General features: G+C 45.3%; 1 protein-coding gene across 5 annotated transcripts in view; it reads left to right on the plus strand.

Annotated features, from left to right (window-relative positions):
• Positions 1-24,191, plus strand: part of TMEM255A (transmembrane protein 255A) — an 81,370-nt gene that overhangs the window by 24,263 nt on the left and 32,916 nt on the right. For 3 of the 5 annotated variants that reach the window (XM_060183440.1, XM_060183441.1, XM_007530365.3), the window contains exons 3-7: positions 3,053-3,115; positions 7,617-7,706; positions 14,882-14,950; positions 16,280-16,351; positions 16,754-16,842. In XM_060183440.1, coding sequence (XP_060039423.1) covers positions 3,053-3,115; positions 7,617-7,706; positions 14,882-14,950; positions 16,280-16,351; positions 16,754-16,842 — 383 coding nt within the window. The remainder of the gene's footprint in view (positions 1-3,052; positions 3,116-7,616; positions 7,707-14,881; positions 14,951-16,279; positions 16,352-16,753; positions 16,843-24,191) is intronic. The other 2 variants (XM_060183442.1, XM_060183443.1) reach the window with 1 other exon arrangement.

The following is a 24,191-nucleotide window of genomic DNA, read 5'->3' on the forward strand; positions in this document are numbered from 1 at the left end:
AGATCATAGATATGGGTTGAATATATGTATATGTATATTTACTTTAATATTTATTCCCTTTTGTTACCCTTGTTGTTTTATTATTGTAGTTATTATTGTTGTTATTGATGTCATTGTTGTTGGATAGGACAGAGACAAATGGAGTGAGGAGGGGAAGACAAAGAGGGAGGGGGAGAAAGACACCTGCAGATCTGCTTCACCACTTGTGAAGTGACTCCCCTGCAGATAGGGAGCCAGGGGCTTGAACTGGGATCCTTATGCTGGTCCTTGTGCTTTGTGCCACCTGCACTTAACCCACTGCACTACCGCCTGACTCCCCTAATATATCCTATTTTTTATTAACTTCTATGGCCATGCTTTCTCTTTTCCTTCCTTCCTTCCTGTCTAATTTGTTTGTTTGTTTGTTTTGTATAGAGACAGAGAAATTGAGTGGGAAGGAGAAGATAGGAAAAGAGAGAGAGTCCTGTAACACTGCTTCACCATCGTGAAGCTTCCAAATCCCTCCCTTCACTTCCTTTCTTTTTCTTTTTCTTTTTTTCACTTTTTTATTTAAAAAATTACCTTTATTTAATTATTGCATATACAGCCAGAAGTTGAGAGGAAGGGGGATAGAGAGGAAGAAAGACAGACACCTGCAGCCCTACTTCACCACTTGTGAAGCTTTCTCCCTGAAGGTGGGGACCGGGGACTCAAACCAGGATCCTTGCACTCAACCAGGTGTGCCACTGCCAGGCCCCTACTTCCTTTCTAAGTCACACCTATACCTATTATACCTTGTGACCATGGATTTATTTTCCACAGGAGAAGCCACCTCTGATTTTTAGTCCCTACAAATGGCTCAGATGCCATTTGGGCATTCGTGAACTTTCCCTTCGAAAATAAAAAAGCCGTGGACTATATTGGAAGTGAAGGAAAAACAGAACATAAGACTCTAAAGAAACAGAGCAAATAATGATGGGATTTCCTGGCTCAAATCTGTTTCGAGCTGATCAAAAAGTTAAATGTCATTTAAAAGTAGAAGTGGTCATGAGAACACTAATATTTACTTAGCACTTACTGTGCAGAGGGCTTTGGATGTATGATCCTGGTTAAGCCTTACAGAAACCCAGTGAGGGACCAGGTGGTGCTGCACCTGGTTGAACACACATTGCAATGCACAAGGACCCAGGTTCAAGCCCCTAGTTTCTATCAGCAGGGGGAAAGCTTCACAAGTGGTGAAGCAGGTCTGCAGGTGTTTTTCTGTCTCCCTCTGTATCTTCCCCTTCCTCTGAATTTATGGCTGTATCTACCCAATAAATAAAGATAAAAAAGAAACCTAGTGAAATTGCCACTAGTGTCATCTCCTAGGTAAGAAAACCAAGATTTGGAGAGGCCAGTAAGTTTGTTCAAGGTCACATATGCTGGAAGAACTAAAAGCTACTGCAGTGAATGAGGAGGGGCAGGAAGAAGAAGAGGAGGTGGTGGAGGAGGAGGAAGAGGATAGGAAGAAGCCATTCTAGTATGATTATAATGAAGTTTGAAATAGACTACTTTATGACAACACATTTTAATGACATTTCTTTTTTTTAACATTTAACTGTTTAGGAGAGAGAAAGAGTGATACTCTGGTACATGCTATGCCAGAGATTGAACTTGGGACCTCATGCTTAAGAATCCAACATTCTAGCCACTGTGCCACCCTCCAGGTCACTTAATCATATCCAAGTAAGCCAAGTGAGAAACAGACACAGTGCAGCTGCTGAATGAGTGTGGTCTTGGTAGAGTCTTTATGGCATAGGCTAGACCTCTTTATGTACTTGGATTTCTGTTTCCCAAGAGGGCTTGCCAGCTGAGTGACCCTAAAGAATAAATCCTTGGAAATTTCCATTCATTTTTTTTCTCTTTTATTCTCAGCTTTCTGACCCAACCACCAAGTTCCCATGCAATGTTCCCATCAAGGTCCTATCCAATCCTTGGTTTTCTTAGATCTCCAAGCCTTAGACAGAAGGCTGGAGAGTGGGGAGATTGTGTGTGTGTGTGTGTGTGTGTGTGTGTGTGTGTGTGTGTGTGTGTGTGTGTGCTGAAACAGATGTAGAATGAGCTATCAGAGAGCAAGGGAAGGTTACAGATGGAAAGCCAGGCCATTAGTGAGACCAGAGAAGAGTGTAGCTACCTCCTCCCTAAACCAGTGTTAAGATTTATTGGTCCATCCTGGCCACTTTTTACTCCTTCCATTTTCACCCCCGTCGACAGCTATCAGTAAGTGATGGTTTGCAGGCAAAAGTAGCAGACTTTATCCACTTATAGCAGAAGGGAGAGGACAGTGGGAAGCGTAACCCAGAGCCATCAGCCCAGCCGCTTAGATAGGGAAATTGTTTTTCAGGGATTTCACATTGCCATTTCTGTTCACCCTTTAATGAATGCTTTTCTGTCCAGATATGAGGCAGAGATGGAAAAGGAGGTAAGTGTTCACAGAAATTACACTAGGCCAACCACAAATAGGGACTTTCAAAAGATTTATTTATATTTTTAAGTCTAGGTTAAGACGCTGGCTGATTTCTAAAGTGCACCCTCGGTTTGATGGGGTTTGCCAGCTGCATCCACCAGTGCTGCTGCAAACCTCTCTTTGTGATCTGCACATCCGAGTAGAAGGTCTCTTTTGAAAATACTCATAAGCATCAGACTCTAGACCATGTGCCCGCTGCCATTCATTGTACGTCTCTTAATGACTCGTGTGAGGTAATGGATATTGAAATTGAAATCAGCAGGCTCAGAGACAGCTGTAGCTGATCTTCACTGCTGGTTTCTGGGTCCACAAGGTCCACTGTCAGTGTGATTCACAGGTACAGGCAAACTGTGGCAAGCGGTGGGCAAAATGCTCTGATGGTACACGCTGTGGCTTACATCAGTAAACCACAGCATGAAGCTTGAGCAGCCTCACCCCAGTTATGTTCTGCTCACCTGACTCGTGTACCCAGGAGCTGGGGTGGTGGAGGAGTATGGGTACCCTGACCCATCTCCTCCCACCACCACCCCCTAACACACACACAATGTCTGCTCTGTTGCTTTGCAGCTCGGCTTCGGATCATTCCTGGGAATCATTGGCTCCAACCTGATTGAGAACAAACGGCAGATGGTAAGTCGGCATCTCTCAAGGCTCATGTTCCTCCTCATCTGAGAAAAAAATCAGTATTTGGTCAGGGAGAGATAATGCTTAAGGTTCTGAAATCCCAGGTTCAGTCCCCAGCACCACCATAAACCAGAGCTGAGATCTGATTAAAAAAATAAAATAATAAATGAAAATGAAAATGAAAATGAAAAATAAAAATTCCAGTGTACAAAAAACTCAGTGTTTATATGGATAATTAGGGATAATTAGTAACATGTTTCCTTAAAGTTGTCCAATCGAATCTCAAAAGAAACTGTTGCTTTGGGAGTCAGGCAGTAGCTCAGTGGGTTAAGCGCACATGGCACAAAGCACAAGGACAGACAGAAGGATCCCAGTTCAAGCCCCCGGATCCCCACCTGCAGGGGAGTCGCTTCACAGGCACTGAAGCAGGTCTGCAGGTGTCTGTCTTTCTCTCCCCCCCTCTATCTTCCCCTCCTCTCTCCATTTCTTTCTGTCCTATCCAACAACGACAACAATAACTACAACAACAATGAAAAAACAAAGGCAACAAAAGAGAATAAATAAATAAATAATATATTAAAAAGAAACTGCTGCTTTGCTTTTTCTCCTAAGCTTCCAGGAAACTCATTTTTAAAAAAAATTGTTTTTAATGGGGCAGATGGTGGTGCACTGGGTTAAACACACATATCACTATGCCTAAGGAACTGGGTTCGAGCCCTTGCTCCCCACCTTCAGGGGGGAAATCTTCATGAACAGTGAAGCAGGTCTGCCGGTGTCTTTCCTTCTCTCCCCCACTCTATCTTCCCTCCCCTCTCAATTTCTCTCTGTCCTGTGAAATAACAATAGAAAAATAAATGGCCACTAGAAGTGGTGATTCACAGTGCAGGCACCAAGCCCCAGAGATAACCCTGGTGGCAAAAAAAAAAAAAAAAAAAAAATTAAGGGGGTCGGGCAGTAGCGCAGTGAGTTAATCACACGTGACACAAAGCGCAAGGACTGGCATAAGGATCCCGGTTTGAGCCCCTGGCTCCCCACCTGAAGGGCAGTTGCTTCACAGGCGGTGAATCAGGTCTGCAGGCATCTTTCTCTCTCCCTCTCTGTCTTCCCCTCCTCTCTCCATTTCTCTCTGTCCTATCCAACAACAACGATAATAATAACCACAACAATGGTTAAACAACCAGAGTAATAAAAGGGAAAAATGGCCTTCAGGAGCAGCAGATTCATGGTGCAGGCACCGAGCCCCGGCAATAACCTTGGAGGCAAAAAAAATTTTAATATTTATTATTTGATGGTATAGAGAAATTGAGAGGGAAAGGGAAGATAGGAAGAAAGAACAACACCTGCAGCACTGCTTCATCACTTGTGAAGCTTTCCCTCTGGAGGTGGGGACTAAGGGCTTGAACCCAGGTCCTTGTACATATGGATTTTGCCCTTTGTGTGCGCTCAACCCGGAATGCCACCATCCATCCCTTAAAGATTAATTTTTATTTATTACCTAGAGACAGAGTCTCATATGAAGCAGAGAGAAGGAGAGAGACAAGCCAGAGCACCACTCTGGCACATACAGTGCTGAGAATCAAACCTCAGGCATGAAAGTCTAAAGCTCTACCAGTTGGCTCATTTCCCCAGCCAGGAGACCTGTTTACCAGGTTCCTGTGAGGTGGAATTTGCTTTCTCAATTGCCTGAGGCTCCCTCATTACTTGAGCCAGATTTCTCAAATCAAAGGTGATATGGGGTTTTCCCTTTGCGTCCTCCTCAGTCCCAAAGGAGTGCTCCAGCCTATCCCATCAGTCTTCTGTCCTTATCTACAATGCCTTTGCTTCTGGGACTCTGTTGCCAAAGCCCTGGATTTTTGGTGAACCTCATGTGCATCATATTTGGGTGGGAAGCTGTCATGGAGGGGTTTGGTCTTCTAAGAGTTTGCAGTTTAGGAGAAGTGAATTCAGAGAACCCAGGGGAGGACTGAGGAGATAGCATAATGGTTCTGCAAAACACTCTCATGCCTTAGGTTTGAGGTCCCAGGCTCAATCTCCAGCATCACCAGAAGCTAGAGCTGAGTAGTGCTTTGGTGGAGGGAGGGAAAGAGAGGACAAAGTGGCATGTAGAAGACCAAATCAAATTATGAGGTCAACTTGAAAGATTGCCTTTACCTATGCTGCAGAGTGAAGTATGTAGTTAGGCAGAAACAACGGATGAAGAAGCCAGCAGGTGGCTCACTTGATAGAATATGCACCTGTTACCTCAGATTCAAGCTCTGGACCACCACATGGGAGCGTCTGCTTGGCGGAAACTTCACGAGTAGTGTATCAGTGCTGCAGTATCTCTCCTTCACTCTCTCTGTCTCTCACCTTCAATCTAGAAGGAAAAAATGAGGGTGGGGTAGATAGCATAATGGTTATGCAAAGAGACGCTCGTGCCTGGTGCCTGAGGCTCCTAAGTCCCAGGTTCATTCCCTCACATCATCATAAGCCAGAGCTGATCAGTGCTCTGGTAAAAAAGAAAGAAATAAAGAGAAAGAGAGAGAGGGAGGGAGAGAGAGAGAGAGAGAGAGAGAGAGAGAGAGAGAGAGAAAGAAAGAAAGAAAGAAAAAGGGAAGGAGGAAGGAAAAAATGGGTGCCTAATCATGCAGGGAGTGAGCCCCAGTGACAACCCTGGTGATTGAAAAAAAACAATGAGAAAGAGAGAAAAAAAAAAGGGAAAGAAAGTGAGGGAAGAAGAAAGGAAAGAAAAGAAGGAATGAAAGAAAGATGCAGGAAAGGATGAGCATATAATGGCAGGCAAAGCATAGAAAGTTCTAGGTCTTAAAGGGGACCCACAAAGGCATGCTGTTGTGTGCTCCTGGTTAAGTCTGAGAAGGCTTCCTGATGGGCAAGGGAAGAAGTTACAGGGTAGAGTGTAAGCACATAGCAGATTTATAAGCTTGTGAGGCAGGATGCCCAGTGAATGGTCAGATGATGGACTGACTGGCCTCACCCAGTCCAGGTCTCTGAGGGTATAGAGCTGGATAATGGGATCTATTTAACAGCAAGTTTAATCAGGTAACATAATAATAGCTCCAGGGACAGAGAACTCTAACCATATGTTCTCTTCCAGTAATATGGGGAATCATCCTCGGGAGAGTTCTAATAGTCCTCCTCTTCCATTTCACCTGGACTTCCCTCCTGCCAGTGGTGTGTGCACTTTGGGCTTCAATTATTCAAGAATAACAGGGGAATTTTAATTGTTGAGCCTATTGGAGCATGGCTAATAGTGCCAATTTCATGACATCGTTCATTCATTATTTAGCAATTCTCTATGGTGCTGTGAAGTGAGATTTATGGGGCAAGGTTTCTAAACAACTCCTGAAGGAGAGAAGTGTTTCCTCCTAGCTTGTCGAGGTGGGAGAACCTTAGGGTAACCTTGAGTTTGATGTCCTCCTTCTCCCCTCGAGAGCAGCTTCATGCCATGCTCTTCTTCTTTCAGCCACAAACACCTCAAAAAGAAAAAGACCAATTCCATGGATTTATTTTCTTCTCTTCCTTTTATTTTTAAACCAGAGAACTGCTCAGCCCTGGTTTATGGTGGTGCTGGTGATTGAAGCTGGGGCCTCAGATCTTCAGGCATGAAAGTCATATGCAGAACCATTATGCTATCTATCTTCCCAGCCCTCCAAGGAGTTCGAGCAGATGGTGGACTCAGGCAGCAGCTACCCCTGCCCCCTAAAAAACACCTACCTCCACACTGGGGCACCATTTCACCTTTGTAATGAGAAAGAAAGTCTTGAGGACATTCTTTTCCATTCTTGACGATGATCCACGTGAGAACCAGCTGACAGAAGGGACCATTTTGTCTTCCTGAATGGTTCTCTTCTGTACCACACAGAATGGATCTGTTTCAGAGAACTCCACCTTGGGAAGATGGCTTTGACATTTCAGTCTCAGTGGGCAGAAAGTCCTTTTCTTGTAGTAGTTACAATGCCATGGTTATTGTATGGGGCCTTAGACTCATCAATCAATCTTTTGTCTCCACCACTGCTCGCTGCTCCATCAAGGAGCCTAGTGGGGCCTTGAGAAGGACATGGGACAAGGAGATCATGGGCACCAGGTTCTTCTGTAGACTAGCTGATAGCCTCGAACATACCACTTTCCCTCTCTGAGCTACCTCCTGACCTCCCACCAGAAATAAAATGGGCTGGACTGCATGATGTCCAAGGTGCAATATGTTTCCGTAGCCAAGAATGGGAGAGTCGTGCAGTCCAGTTCCTCCATGCCCAGTTCGCTGGCTTCCAGCACACCTTCCCCTCACCTGGAGCTCAGAGCCAGAATGAATTTCCTGTGAATGGAAAAAACATGCTTCAATGGGTCCTTCTCTGCCTCCTCTTTCTCATCATCTGCTCCCACTATAAAGAACATTTTTTTGGGGGGGGGGGAAAGATCACCCTCCAGGGACTACTCAGTCTCCATTAACCGCAGAAAGGGAAGACTAACAGATACTTTCCTTTTGTACCCACCCCCAAACCCCTGGCAGCTGGTGGCTTCTATCGTCTTCATCAGCTTTGGTGTGATAGCAGCCTTCTGTTGTGCCATAGTCGATGGGGTCTTCGCTGCCAGACACATTGTGAGTACTCGAAGTTCTGGGTTAACGTGGTCATGAATGTGTGATTGACACAGCAGGGCTTCCCTGGGTGTGTGCTGTATGTGTATGAAGCAATGTGAGGACACCCGACTGGGGAGGAGGTGGCCTTCTGGCCTCATAGACCTGACAGTCAACATGAAGTCATGAGTAGACATGCAGGCAGATCCAGAACTGGGTCTGAGCTGGGGGGGATCATCTTTGAGTGCCCTTGTGGGTGGTGTGTCTTGGATCCAGAGTTCCACTCAAAGGCTTTGCACTGGCAATAGGGTGGTAAGGAGACTTATAAGGAGCAGGTAAGGAAAGAGCCACAGTATTGTGGTTCAGGGGACTGATGGGGAATTAGTGTCAAAAGTGAGGAGATAGGGAGAGAGCACTTTCAAATGAGTCTCAATCCCCAACATTCCCAATTGCTACTGAAGGAAGCTGATTTGAATGGGTGCCATCAATTAACTCTCACGTCTACTAGATTCTAGTTGGATTTGGCCACTGGAATCCCAACTGGAGAATGTAAGGAGGGAGTACAATGAAGTCATAGCCTTTATTACCATTACTTCCCATGAGGTCATCAATAGTTGATTGTTCCTTGATAGAGATTCATTCCGCTCAAGGTGCCCTACTGTACAGAACCCTCTCCTTCCAAGTTCTGGTTCACTCTCCATCCTTTCATCTCTGGACCCAGGAACAGTTAGCACTGAGTCCTTGCATTATGCCTTACAGTTGTCCCTTTAAAGCCACAAGACTGCCTCAGAGATGAGGGCTCAGTTGCAACCACCTTCCTTCCTCCCTTCAACTGCACCAAGAGCAGACCCTGAGGACAGAGTACCCAGTTCCCATATACCTCAGCAGACCTCTCAGTTGTGACTAGAGAGCAGTGATGTGCTCCTGTTCTGGAGAGACTGGGCCTTAGGAAAAGGTCATTTCAGTGCTGAAGCCCAAAGCTGTGCTTCTAGTCTGGAAGGAGCCTGGGCTTCTGGGCTCTTACATGATGATATCTCTAAGAGTCACACCCCTTGATCTAAGCTTTACATTATCCTGCTATTGTAGATAGCTGCTCTCTCTATTAGGCATGCTAGTGCCCAAGACCCACAGTTTTCAGGGCACCATCAAATTATGATAATTTCTTTTCAAATCAGAGGAAGAATGAACCTTTAGGTCAAAAGAACTTGAGCGGATAATATAAATATATCTGTCTTGATGCAAATGCTGCCACAAGTCACAATCCAAGAAAATAGAATGTTTGGTCTCTCTTAATGGAGGAAGTGGCCCAGACAGGCAAATGGGCCTAAGTCCCAGGGCAATCCTAATGTGGCCCTGATCTGGGATACATATTAAAAGTAAACGCGAGTCATAGCAACTTAGCCCCCACATTGCTTGTGCTCACTCCGATTGAACCAACATTGAAAATGAAAACAACCCATGGACTCTAGGTGGAAAGTTATGTGTTTACTCAAGCAACTGAATTCCAGCAACATTGTTTTATCAGACTGTTCTGTAGCTGAGAATAATATATTATCCTACCTCAATCATTGGCGAAGATCACAGGCAATCCTCAGACAGTATCATGGGGATAGTGGAATTGAGAGTTGGATGCAATGTGGCCTTGTTGTTTTAGTTACATCTTGCTCTTGGACCCTTCTTCGAGGTACAAGCTTGCCAAAACTAGAACTCCTATGCTCAGTGATGCTCTCCAGACTCTCTCTGAAATAGTATCTTAGGACATCATTTCTGGGCAAGGAGAAAAGGAAGGGGTGAGAGCCAGAAACTCCTTGACTGACTTTCTTTCAGACTCAGGCATACAGAAGCAGGCCTTATATCAGACCTATCCCTTCTGATTGGAGCAGCCAATTTATTTTTTTTTCTGTCCCCCTCTTCAGAGGCAGATGACACATCAGGAACTTTTAACATTCACAATGCTAGCACCTCAGCACAGAGATTTTTCTTGGTTTATTCCCTTCTGAATCACGGCCTATTTTAGTGGTTTGGATGTAGCCATTCAGCGTATGCACCCTATTTTACATTCAACAAGAACCATCTTAGGAAGAAAAATGCCTTGTTTTTGTGTACTGCGTGTCGCTTTTCAATATGCCTTCCCATCTATTATCTCATTTGAGACCCATTGCAATCCTGTGAGGTATGTAGGGCAGCCATTATTATTCCCTGCTTACAAGCAGTATTCACTCTGAGGCAGTCTCCATGGTAACACAGGCCTAGTGGCCAAGAAGCCTGGAGGAGATGCTGATAATGGCATCATGAGCCAAAATGGCGTCCTCCCTTTCCATACTTCTCTCACCCTTAGTGTTTTCCTGAACAACTTTATGGAGTGATAATTCGTACCCTGTAGAATCTACCCATTTGAAGCTTGTAATTTAATGATTTTAGTATGAGCACACTTATGTAAAAATTATCACCTTATCAGTTTGAGAAGATTTCCATTATCCTCCAAAGAAATCCCATGTCCATTACAATCCCCTGGTTTGCCCCCAGCCATAATTCTATGATGTTTTGAATCTTTCTTCTTCCCTAGATTCCCCTCCATGAACTGACACATCATGATATTAGAATCATATCATATATGGTCTTTGGTAACCTGATTTCCTTCACTCTGTTTTCCAGATTCTTCCGCATTGTAACATGTACCAGTCTTTTCATTTCCTTTGTGCTCTCACAATATTCCATTGTATGGATATACCACACCACGTCTGTATACTTACCACTTGATGTTCTTTGTACCTTTATGATGTTTTTATAAACACTTCTCTACACATTTTCTGTGGACATATATTTTAATTTCCCTTGGGTACATACCTAGGAGTGGAAATTTTGGTTCATATAATAACTATATTTAATCCTGGGATGAACATCCAAGTAGGGTCCAAGTGGCCTCACCATTTTCTACGCCCCCTGAAAGCATGTGCATGTTCCCATTTCTCCACATCCATGCCAACTCTTTTATTTTCCATGTCAACACTTGTTATTATCTGACTTGTTAATACTAGCCAACCTAGTGGGTCTCAAGTGGTATTTCACTGTGGTTTTGATTTGCTTTTTTCCATAATATACCTAGCAGGTATGATCACTGGCTTCAACCAAAGGCGCTGAGGAAAGACCCAGATTGAATTTAATAAATAACCACCCAACAGCCTCTGCCTAACTCCAGGCTTCCTGCCCACCCTCTTCCTACAAAATGAGTAAATAGAGCATTGAATTCAGGGGCTTAGAGTAAAACTGGATTAATCTTTTTTTGAATTAATTTATTTTTTATTGCCACCAGAGTTTATTGCTGGGCCTTGGTACCTGCACTACAAATCCACCATTCCACGTGACCACCTTACCCCATTATTTCTCTGTATTTTTTGGTAGATAGGCCAGACAGAAATTGAAAGAGGGAGACAGAGAGGGAGAGGGAAAGAGAGACCCCTGCAAACCTGTGTCCCCCAGCAGGCAGGGAGCAGGAGCTCGAACTTGAGTCCTTGCACATGGTAATGTGCACACTAATGGAGTATGCCAACACCTGCCCAAGATGAATCTCTCTCTCTCTTTTTATTTTTTATTTAAGAAAGGATTAATTAACAAAACCATAGGGTAGGAGGGGTACAATTCCACACAGTTCCAACCACCCAATCTCCATTTCCCACCCCCTCCCCTGATAGCTTTCCCATTCTCTATCCTTCTGGGAGCATGGACCCAGGGTCATTGTGGGTTGCAGAAGGTAGAAGGTCTGGCTTCTGTAATTGCTTCCCCGCTGAACATGGGCGTTGACTGGTCGGTCCATACTCCCAGTCTGCCTCTCTCTTTCCCTAGTAGGGTGGGTCTCTGGGGAAGCAGAGCTCCAGGACACATTGGTGGGGTCTTCAGTCCAGGGAAGCCTGGCCGGCATCCTGATGGCCTCTGGAACCTGGTGACTGAAAAGAGAGTTAACATATGAAGCCAAACAAATTGTTGAGCACTCTCTCTCTTTTTTTAAAATCTTTTTAATTTTTTTTTTATTTTGGATAGAGACAGAGAGAAAAATTAAGAAGGAAGAGGGAGACAGAGGAGAAAGAAAGATAAAGAGACACCTGCGATACTGCATCACTATTCACAAAGCTTCTCCTCTGCAGGTGAGGACCAGGGGCTTGATCCCTGGTCTTTGTGCCTGATAACATGTACTTAATCAGGTATGCCACCATCTGGTCCCAAAGCTGGGTGAATCTACCCAAACTGTTTTGTTTATACTGTCTTAGATACCTGCTGGTCCTCAGTGACACCCAGAGCATTTCAAGGAAGAGCTTTCCTTAATCTCTGGTACTATACTTGCTGGTTTATATAAAAGATGCATTTGGATCCTGGTACCACGTGGGCAGGTCGCTTACCCCTTTCCATTGTTGAAGACTTTTAAAATTTTTTTTAAATTACCTTTATTTATTTATTGGATAGAGACAGGTAGAAATCGAGAAGGAAGGGGATGATAGGGAGGGAGAGAGACAGAGAGACACCTGCAGCCCTACTTCACCACTTGTGAAGTTTACCCCCTGCACGTGGGAACCAGGGGATCAAACCTGGGTCCTTGCACATTGTAACGTGCGCTCAACCAGGTGCGCCACCACCTCGCCCCTGTTGAAGACTTTCATTGTCATTTTGCCCTGTCTTTTGGCTTGGGTGGATATGAATTCCCTCTCTGTCAACCTTACACACCCCTCTAAATGTGCCTTGTCTACCCCCACACCGTGCTTTTTAAATTTATTTAGTGGATAGAGACAGTCAAAAATCAAGAGGGAAGGGAGGGATAGAGAGGGTGAGAGACAGAGAGACACACCTGCAGCATTGCTTCACCACTTGTGAAGCTTTCCCCCTACAGGTGGGGACTGGGGGCTCAAACCTGGGTCCTTACACACTGTAACATGTGCGCTCAATCAGGTGTGCCACCACCCAGCCCCCATACCGTGCTTTTAAATTTAAATCTTTTCAAGATGTACTCATTGGGTTGGCCAAATAGCTCACTTGGATAGTGTGCTGCTTTGCTATCTGTGTGGCCCAGGTTTGGTGCCCCATTGCACTGAAGGAAGCTTCCGTGCTGTGATCTCTCTCACACTCTGCCTTTCTGATAGTACTTTAAAAAAATATATTCACTCATTAACATGAAGGAGAAAGAGAATCAGAGTATCACTCTGGCACAGGTAATGCCAGAGGTCAAACTTGGGACTTCATGCTTGAGAGGTCAATGCTCTAGCCACCGCACCACCTCTTGGGGGTGCACTGTTCCTTCTCTCTTGTCTCCTGTTTCCTTCCTTTCTCCTCCCCGTTAACGTGACCATTAGCTATCTGGGAAAGTCACACTGTCTTCTTATGCTACAGTTTCCTCCTCTAAGTAGATCCTAATAGCAGCACACTGCTCAGGCTTAGCATGAGAACAGTGTGGACTCCTCGTGGGAGAGGGCACTAAGAGGGCTTGGCTTGTACCATACAATGATGTCCATCCCTCCGCCCAGAGCTGGGTGGCCTTCCCATCAAACCTTGGCTTTAGGATATTTTCCTAACTTCCAATATGTTTTTTTAAGAATTATATATTTATTGGGAGTCAGGTAGCACAGCGAGTTAAGCACATGTGGCGCAAAGCGTAAGGACCGGCTTAAGGATCCTGGTTGGAGCTCCCGGCTCCACACCAGCAGGGAGTCACTTCACAGGTGGTGAAGCAGGTCTGCAGGTGTCTGTCTTTCTCTCCCCCTCTCTGTCTTCCCTTCCTCTCTCCATTTCTCTCTGTCCTATCCAACAACGACTACATCAACAACAACAATAATAATAACTACAACAATAAAAAACCAACAAGGGCAACAAAAGGGAAAACAAATATAAATTTTTTTTAAAAGTCCACTACTGGGAGTCGGGCGGTAGAGCAGCGGGTTAAGTGCACATGGCGCAAAGCACAAGGACCAGTGAAGGATCCCGGTTCAAGCCCCCAGCTCCCCACCTGCAGGGGAGTTGTTTCACAAGCGGTGAAGCAGGTCTGCAGGTGTCTATCTTTCTCTCCCGTTCTCTGTCTTCCATTTCTCTCTGTCCTATCCAACAACGACATCAACAATAAGAACTACAACAATAAAACAATAAGGGCAACAAAAGGAAATAAATAAATATTTTTTAAAAATTTAAATTCCACTGCTTTATTTTTTAAAAAAGAATTATTTATTTACAAGAAAGAGGAAGAGAGAAAGAGAGAGAGAGAGAGAGAAGGAACACCAGAGCATCACTCTGGCACATTTGATGATAGGGATCAATCTCAGAACCTCATGGCTGAGAGTTCAATGCTTCATGCACTGTGACACCTCCCAGCCTGTTCCTATCTGTACCTGTATGGGCTGGTTCCCCTTTGAGTTTGTCAGGTCAAGGAGTAGCCAGAGGCAGCCAACAGACAGCCGTGTCACCATGTCTGTCTTTTTTGGGTTGTGGCTGAGGCCATCCCCAGCCCACAATAGCAGGGAAACTTGATGTGCGGTCATTGCCCTCCTGAGTTCCAGTACTTGGCCACCTACTACCCTGAATGAAGACAGACGTGGCACATGGTGCCAAGTGCAAGGACCAGCATAAGGATTCCAGTTCGAGTCCCTGGTTCCCCACCTGCAGGGGGGTTGTTTCACAAGCGGTGAAGCAAGTCTGCAGGTGTCTGTCTTTCTCTTCTTCTCTCTGTCTTCCCCTCCTCCATTTCTCGATGTCCTGTCCAACAACAATTACAGCAGTAACAATAACAACAACGGTAAACAACAAGGGCAACAAAAGAGAAAACATGGTCTCCAGGAGACATGGATTTCTTGTGCAGGCACAGAACCCCAGCAATAACCCCGGAGGCAAAAAAAAAAAAAAAAAAAAAGACAGATATAGACTAGAACTCAAAAGATGACTAGAGAGAAAATGTAAAGAAACCCATTTCTCAGTCAATGTCGTAGTTTTTCACAAACCAACTGACCTGATAGGAAGCAGTTCTTAAGACAGCCGTATCTGACCTTCACACCTCTGACTTTATGGACAGGCAACTTCCACTGCCTACTCTGAGTGGTGTGTGTGTGTGTGTGTGTGTGTGTGTGTGTGTGTGTGTGTGTATGCTCATATCTTTTGCTACCAGTCAAGCACTTGCTGAATCATTTTCCAAAACCAAAACTCCTTTGGCTTGATGTTTGTTTTACCAGGACCTGAAACCACTCTATGCCAACCGATGCCACTACGTCCCCAAGACATCCCAGAGAGAAGCTGAGGAGGTGAGCCAGAATCAGGTTGAATGTCTTATGTTTGGGAAACTCCCACCTGTTCTGTCTGAAACTTTTCTTTTGCTCCTTTTCATGGGCTTAAGGTGTGCTGCTATGTCCAGAGCTGATTCTCTCAGTGAGTCAGAGTGGTACTGACAAGCCCAGGGTCACAGGCTGGAGCTTCAGAAGGCCCAAGCCAATCGACTTTGTGCTGTGTCTACAGGCTGGCTGCCCCACTGACCCCAGCAGGCAATCTCCTAGATTATGACTTTGATGCCAAATGGCATAGAGGTCATATGCCATGACCCCCCCACCCCACTCACTCTCTGTGGGAGACTTAGTTGCCTGGACTCTGTTTCCAACTGGAACAAAAGTAGGCCTCCTACTTAGTCATGAGTCTGGGCTCCAAGAAGCAGAGCCAGAGTCCTCATATGCAGGAGAAGTCAGGAAGTCAAATGAAGGCCATGGAGAAGCCTAGTTCACTGGGAGACTCCTGGGATGCTGGACTGTTCACCTGGCCCTCTCATGACACTCCCAAGAGGCCAGTCAGGGAATGCTTAAGTGGGGACACAGGAATACAGTTCTTTCTTTCCCCCACACAATTCCAGTTCAGTTCCAGGACCATTTAGCAGGTAAAGGCTGTGGGCACGGAGGGGACACATGATCCCAGGACCTGGTCGGAGGGCTTCTATTTCAGTGCACAGGAGCTCCTCTCATGTCCTGAAATTTTGCTGTCAGTCTCCACCCCAAACCCTGAACAAAACAGTTAGAAAAATGGTAAAATTGGAATCAGGAGAGAAAGGAAGCCAGCAGATACAAAATGGCAACCGCCTCCTGTGACTCCATGTAAAATATGCTGTGAATGGTGCCCATTGGAGTTGGGCAAAGTGGCAGCCTCGCCATTCATTTTCTTTCCCTTGTCACGAATTCACCATTTTTCTAACTTTTCTCAGGTCAGAGAGGGAGAAGTATAAATGTACATGTGCCAACAGCTTATCAGAAAGGGCCTGGACATGTGTATAAGAGACCTCTTATAGAAAAAAATGCATGTTTCCCCAACATTCACTATAATATGGCAAAACAAATTTATAAGCACTTCATTGCATCTGAACAGGGGAAGAAGCCTAAGGGGGAAATATCTAACAAACAAGATATGGTAAATGGAAATGAATGTCTAAAATGTGTTGGTAAACTCAGCGTGTGTTTAATGCCATTGCTCTTCTCTTGGTTGTGTTGGGATAGCTTTCTTGTGTTAATGTGTTAACTGTAACAGTATTACTAATGACTTCCATACGTTTGCTTGTAACCCTGGTCCCCCTAATCCTATTTTTCCTGTATAAGGTCATAAGTTCCTCTACCAAAAATTCTCCTTCCGCGAGGGTTATGAGGAACCTTACCCAGGCAGCTAGAGAGGTACTATCGTACTTCAGAATGCATGCCATGGCCCCTCTGTTTTCCTTCCCACCCACCCCCTTTCCACCTGTACCCTGATTCCTTCTCTGCTCCCCCTCCTTTCCTACCATCCTTTTGTTCTTCTGTCTGTTTTTCCGTCATCCTTCCTCCTCTCCATCTCTGCCCTTCAGGGATGGGGCACTGAGAGCTGTTGCTGAGGCTGGATTCAAGTTCAGCTATACAGTGACCTGCCTTATGAACAAGTTCAACCAACCCTCCCCCTTCCCCAACTCCTGCTGGCCCTATCCCTCTCATGTTTTGGTGTGTTCATTTCACAGCCATCCTCACCATCTCCATCAGTCACTGACTCATATGTCCAGTTTCGAGGGCCCCACTCATCTTCTGACTGTTGTGTGCCCTCAGGTGAACTGCCCTCATCTGAGCCGTGGCTTCTGCACACCTCGCATCCGGGGCAACACATGCTTCTGCTGTGACCTCTACAACTGTGGCAGGTAAGTGCTGAGCCCCAGGTCCAGGAATAAGGATTTGACCATACTGAGCATTTAGAAGGGCTGGGTGTGGGCTGGCACTCAATAGGGACCAGAGAAGTCAAGTCATTGGTCTGTAAATAGATGTTAGTTGATGTAACACGCATACTTGCCTTCTCTGAACTGGAAATCACACTAAGTGCTTCCAAAGATCTGATGTCATGTAATGCTTACTTATGATGCACATCCTCTTTTTAAGGGTGTTGTTGAAAGTGAGGCTTAGAAGAAAATAGACAACAAGGCCAAGGTGGCCTGAACTTGAATGTAGTAGAGGAAGAGTTCAAACTCAGTTCTAAATCCAAGTCTAACAACATTCAGTATGTCGTTATTGGGTATTTGCTCTGTGCCTGACCTTTTTCTAGACACTGGAGACTCACAGCCAATAGAATCAAAGCCACTGTCCTCTTGGAGCTTACATTCTCAATACTGGAGACATGAGAGTATAGTATGCCAAGTGCTGGTTGGTCAAAGCTCTGAAAATAATGAAGCAAGAGAGGTAGATAATGTTGAAGTGAGATGTGGATATGCTATGTTAGACTATCAGGGATGGACTCTGAAATTATTTTATAGGACAGACAGAAATTGAGAGGTAACTGGGAGATAGAAAGATAGACACCTGCAGACTTGCTTCACTGCTGCAAGTGGGGAGTGGTGGTTTGAACTCAGGTCCTAACGTGGGTCCTTGCACTTAGTACCATATGTGCTTAAGTGGGTGCACCACTGCCCGGCCCCCTGAAATTAATTTTTGTGGAGCTGGGGCCTCACATATCTTTTATTTCACTGCTCCCAGGCCGCCTTTTCATTGAGAGAGAGAGAGAGAGGAGAGGAGAGACTCTTCAGCACTGGAGCTTCTGCCATTGTTACGACCCTTCTATGCAAGGTATCTCTTCAGCCTCAGAGAAGGCATCTTCGAGGAAGGTGACACTTGTGCAGAAAACTTAGTGAAGTGGGTGAGACAGCAACAAAGTTGATGCCTGGACAAAGAGTGTTTCATACAGAGACAACCAGATATACAAAGGCTGGAAGCAGAAATAGGCCTGCTACAATCACTCTGGCTCTCTGCCATCCAATTGCTAAAGCATCCTTTATTCTTTCAAAGCATATATAGGTGTTAGGAAAACAAGCTCTACTAATGAGGGACTAAGAACTCACAGACTAGACAGAAGACACTCATGGTTACAATATCACAACAATAAGTGCAGTGGACATCAGTGGATATACCAAGAACACTGGTACCCAAATCAACTGAAACTCAGTGGCTGTGTGTCTGGGGGGGTGTCGAAAAGGAGGTGATGTGGGAGCTGAGATATAAAGGCTAAAGTGGGGAGTCAGGAGCCAACTTAAAAGAGGATGAGGGTATTCTCCGCAGTTGTGGGGAGCAAGGTAGCGTGGAAGGTGTTAAAGGCGCAGTTGTAATCACCCATCAGATCACAGTGGGCTGATGGACCATAGGAACAACTTTGGACTTGAACTTATTTTTTAATTTTTATTAGTGATTTAATTTTGATTTATAAAATTACAATATAACAGGAGTACAACTTCACACCGTTCCCACCACCCAATCCCTCCATTGTAAGCTACAGCAGTTCTCTTAAGGTTGCAGATATAGGTTAACTATTATTTCTACAACTCTGTCTATATTTGTATATATTTGCCCATTTTTTCTTTTCTTTTGTTATTATCTTTATTTATGTATTGAATAGAGATGGTCATAAATGGAGGAGGAATGGGGAGATAGAGAGGAAGAGAGACACTTCACACTTGTGAAGCTTTCTGCAGGTGGAACCAGAAGCTGGAACCCAGGTCCTTGTGCACTGTAATGTGTGCACTTAACTAGGTGTGCCACCACCTGCCCCCTGCCCCCACATTGTTTTCCTATGGACCCATCTTCTCTTCCTTTACAAGTTACACATGCACCTGTTCCCAGGCTGCTTTTTCATAGAGAGAGAGAGAGAGAGAGAGAGAGAGAGAGAGAGAGAGAGACTGAGTCTTCAGCACTGGAGCTTCCACCATTGTTACAATCCTTCTATGCAAGGTATCTCTTCAGCCTCAGAGAAGGCATCTTTAAGGAAGGTGACAGACACTTGTGCAGAAACCTTAGTGAAGTGAGTAAGACCTATTACTATAACAAAAATGTCTTTCCCTTTATCCTCTTCTGTCTTTGGGTCCTGATGGAATCGGAGTTCCAAGCCTTCTAGTCATATTCTCCCCATCATTTCTCCCCTACTGAGAGTATGGACCTAAATTCTTTTTTTGGGGGGGGTGTAGAAGGTGGGAGTTCTGGCTTCTGTAATTGCTTCTCCACTGGACATGGGCTTTTGCAGGTCGATCCATACCCCTAGCCTGTCTCCATCTTTCCCTGGTGGGGTAGGGCTGTGGAGAGGTAAGGTTCCAAGACACATTGGTGAGGTCATCTCACCAGGGAAGTCAGGATGGGATCATGATAGTATCTGTGACTTGGTGGCTGAAAGGCGACAGGACATAAAGTGAGACCAAATGGTTAATGAACAGGGAACAAAATGTAGGAACAGAGCAGATGGTTACAGGGATTCTAGAGTGGGAAGAAGGGAGGAAGTCCATTTTAGGCATGTTCCCAGGGCCCACGACTGTCATAGTTTTTGCTTGAGTGTGATAGCTAACATGGAGGTGGACAAAAGTGTTGTCTTAGAAGATGGTGTTGGAGCAGAGAAAAGGGCTAGAAAGTTAGACAAGGGCAGAGATTAGCTCCAAATTTTGAAAAAAAAAAAAAAAAGAAAGAAAGAAAGAAAGAAAGAAAGAAAGAAAGAAAGAAAGGGGGAGCTGGGAGCATGGATCGACCTGCCAATGCCCATGTTCAATGGGGAAGCAATTACAGAAGCCAGACCTTCCACCTTCTGCACCCCATAATGACCCTGGGTTCATACTCCCAGAGGGAGAAAGAATAGGACATCTTTCAAGGGAGGAGATGGAATATAGAGTTTTGGTGGTGGGACCTGTGTGCATTTGTACCCCTCTTATCCTATGGTCTTGTCAATATTTCTATTTTATAAATAAATTTTTAAAAAATCTACCCCATCCACCTGACCCATGGGGCCATATATATTTATCTTTAGCACAGGAGCCTGTTCAAACCTCCGTGTCCCTGTCAGTCTGAGCCCGTAGTGCATGGCCACAGCTGGGAACATTCTAGGCTGCACTTATTTCAGGCCCAGTCTTCCTTGAGTTACAGACAGGGCAGGATGACTCAGCCTCCCTTAGACTGGGGCAGTCCCTACCATTGCTGCTTTACAGTGAAAGCAAGGTCCTGGGAAGGTCTGCTAGAGGGCTTATGATGACGTTCCTGATGGAAGTGACCAGTAAAAGTGGAGAGAGGGATCTATTAGAGATCTAGACCTATCTGTGTGGGAATCCAAGAATTCCCTGGCTAAGGCCCCAGATTATGATGAGGTGTGATATTGACCAAAAGGGCCACCATTAAGTGAACCAGTCTCTTGCCCTTATCCTGCTTTTGTAGTCCTCTCTTTATCTGATGACCTTAGACTTTTTCCCAGTTGTTCTTCCCAACCAGAGTTAGGTTTTGGGGGTCTGTCTTCTTTGGGCCTTTCTGCTAGATTGCCAAACTAATTTGTCCTGTCCATTTGATTAAAGAATTTATGATGCCTTCTTTAGGCACTTCTACTAGGATTCCAGGCTTATTAGGTCTAAGTCTAATCACAGAGGGCTGTTAAGCACTTTTACTTTGAGTTATATAATTGCCTCTTGCTTATGGATCCATGTACACCTGTACCCAGTCCCCTAGACCCTAGCCTGTATCTAGTATCTGTAACTTTAGTCCCATCTGATAAGGAAAAATCTCACCAGATTTGAGGAGTTAGGAGGTTGACATCTCAGGCTGGGTGTCTCTGGTGACATGGACTTGAGAGCCACTGTAGGAAGGGTATGGCATAGAAGAGAGATCTACGTGATTAGAGGCAGCAAGGAGGTCACTGTAAGAGTCCAGGCTAAAGTAGGTTTGGGGACAGGAGAAAGCAAGGAAAGCTTTGGGAACAATTTAGAAGGTTCCATGGGACAGGAATGCATAAGCAGACCAAGCAGAGAATGAACTCAGAGCCTGCATGTGGGGGTGTGGGCCAGAGCCCCAGTGCTGCAGATATCTGGGAAGTATACATGAGGGGTGTTGGGAGCCATGGGTGGGGTTCCTTAATGACTGTAACCCCCCTGTAAACTCTGGAGAGTTTATCTGCTCTGAAGAGGTTAGAGCTGGGAAGAAAAGGGAGACGGGGAGAGCACACACACCAGTCCCCCGCCCCAGCTTCTATTTAAAGGTTTGGAGGGTGGAGGAAAAGAAACAAAAAACTCAAATGAGGTTTAGGGGATTATCTGGGTGGTTCAATTATTCATGATGTAATAATAACTAACACTTGTAAAGGACTTCCCTCCTTAACAGCAATGATTGAGAGCTAGCAGCTATAATTATACTTCCTGAGCCCAACCTTTACAAAGTGATCAAAGGAATGCAAAACAGGCCCTAGGGGAATTGGGCTTGTTTTTCTAGCTGTCCTCTCCATTGGTCTCCCCCTGCCACCCCCCTCCCCTGCTTTGTCTTTCCCTCTGTTTTCACCTCCTCCCTCCTCTCCTCTGGCCCAGTCCCCTCTCCTTCTCCATTTCATCACCTCCTATGGGACAGGGTGGGCAGAGTGAGGAGCTGGCTAGGTCCCCAGAAAGAGAGGAAGGGTTTATCTAGAGGGCTGAGAAGTGATTTCTTGCGCGGACACACCTTCCTCTCTGCAATTAGGTGTGTTTCTGGAAAAGGCTGGAGTAAACTAAACGCTCCCAGTCAGTACATTCCATTTAGCTGGGCCCTGAGGTGATTTCTTTTTGAAGGTGGAGTCTCCAGCCCAATTTTATCTTCTAGGCAATCTGAACTTCATTCTAACTGACTTCCCTACTTTCCTAAGGCAAGTTATGTCAGCACTGTCTTCAAGACTCTAAAGGACTTTTCTGAGGAGCTATGTACAATTCCAGGCTCCTTAAAGGCAGAGAAACATGACTTCATCTTATCTCTGTCCCCAGGTTGTGGGCTCAAGTCCAGGCCTGAGAGAAGGCCTGTTGAAATAGAAGTAAAAAAATATAACCTTTTCACTGGAAACACAAATTGTGGGCTAGGTAACTAAGAGGGGTCATGGTGTTATCGGATTCTCAGGCGGAGAGACGAATACACTGAGGTGTTTTTTATGCCGGCAGACCCAGCTGGACCCCTGTCCAGAAAAGACTGGGTCCAGAGCACCATGGCGCTGGCCCTTTTATACAGTGCTCAGCTTTCTCATAATAACTCATAGCAACAAGCTTAACAGATTACTTTTTCTTTAGTGTAGACAGAGTACAATTTGCTTGGGTTATTAGCAGAGTCTTAGGCAAAAGGAGCAGATTCAAAGGCCACCTACCAAGGCCACTTTGATAACAACAGTAGAAAGCCCTGTTTGTGCTGAGAGGAGGAGGAAGGTTGCCACCACCTGCAATTTTCTTTAAGAAGTTAGCCTGGGGGTCGGGAGGTAGCGCAACGGGTTAAGTGCAAGTGGCGCAAAGCACAAGAACCAGCATAAGGATCCCTGTTCGAGTTCCCCGCCTGCAGGGGGGTTGCTTCACAATCAGTGAAGCAGGTCTGCAGGTGTCTTTCCCCCTCTCTGTCTTCTCCTCCTCTATCTATTTCTCTCTGTCCTATCCAACAACAACGACACCACCACCACCAACAATAATAACTACAACAATAAAACAAGGGCAAAAAAAGGAAATAAATAAAATAAATATTAAAATAAGTTAACCCTTGCTTGCCTCAATGGGAACACTGTCCCTGCAAATCTTTAAACCAGAAACTGATTTTCCCCTGCTTGATACAGGGTAGCATCCCAAGTCTGTAGCTAAGAAACCAAGGACAGGGAGTCAGGTGGTAGCACAGCGGGTTAAGTACACGTGGCACAAAGCACAAGGACCTGCATAAAACTCCTGGTTTGAGCCCCCGGCTCCCCACCTGCAGGGGCGTCACTTTACAAGCAGTGAAGCAGATCTGCAGGTGTCTATCTTTCTCTCCCCCTCCTCTCTCCATTTCTCTCTGTCCTATCTAACAACGACGACATCAATAACAACAATTACAACTACAACCATAATAAATAGACAACAAGGGCAACAAAAGAGACGATAAATAAATAAAATAATTAATAATAATAATAATAATAATCAAAAGAAACCAAGGACAAAACTACTCTATCAGTTCTTTTTATAAGGACACAATCCCACTAGGTCATCATCACCCCAGGTCCTGAGACTACAGAGGCCACAGTTCCACACTAGAGGGAAAGCTTACTTACACCTTGACCCAAAGCTTTTTGCAGCTAACACCAGAGTTCCAAATTCCAGGGCCTAAATATAGTGAGCAGCAAGCACTGGGAGGCTTTCCTTCTACCCAGTGAGTCTTTGTTTTACTCACATGAAGCCTATTTTTAATCAATTGCCAGCTCCTCCGGTCCATTTCCTGGAAAGGAGGCCAAGTTAGAAAAAAAAAAAAAAGTGAGGACAAAAATGCCAGGCAGTCATTTGCAAGGAAGCACGACGGAAACAGATTCTACTGGCCCCTCGAACCCACAGACCTCCTTTGACGTCAGGGCCAGTTGAGTTTTTCATTCCAAACATAGATCATTCCACTCAGCCCCGTGCAGGAAAGTGCCTTTCGCTTGGATACAGCTCCTGGCAGCCACCTCGTGGGGGACTTCACTCAGCTTCGGGGAGGTCATGTCAATGTCACAGGCTGTCAGCATGTGGCCTGCAGGATGTGACAGAAAGTGGCGGCGTGGCTGGTGCTAAAGGGGAAGAAGCTATCTTACCTTCACTCAGGCTCCCCTTTCAGCTTTTTTAGGACCTACTATGTGCCAGAGACTGTTCTGAAAGAACAGGTGTCAATAAAGCACTTGGCATACCTGGGTGGGGGCAGCTGGAGGGAGAGCGTTGAGAACTCTGTGCAGCATATTAGCAGTGAGATAGGGAGACACCATGATGGTTCTGTGAAAAGACTCATGACTGAGGCTCAGAGCTCTGAGGTTCAATTCCCAGCACCACCAGAAGCCAGAGCTGGTGGTCTGGGGGATGGCGCAGTGGATAAGGCACTAGACTCTCAAGCATGAGATCCTGAGTTCAGTCCCTGGCAGCCCATGTACCAGAGTGATGTCTGTTTTTCTCTCTTTCTCTCTCTCATTAATAAGTAAGTAAAATCTTTACAAAAAAAAAAAAAGAAGAAGAAGAAGCCAAAGCTGAGCAGTGCTCTGGGAAATAAAATGAAATAT

Source organism: Erinaceus europaeus, chromosome X (genome assembly GCF_950295315.1).
Source record: "Erinaceus europaeus chromosome X, mEriEur2.1, whole genome shotgun sequence".
NCBI classification, from domain to species: domain Eukaryota; kingdom Metazoa; phylum Chordata; class Mammalia; order Eulipotyphla; family Erinaceidae; genus Erinaceus; species Erinaceus europaeus.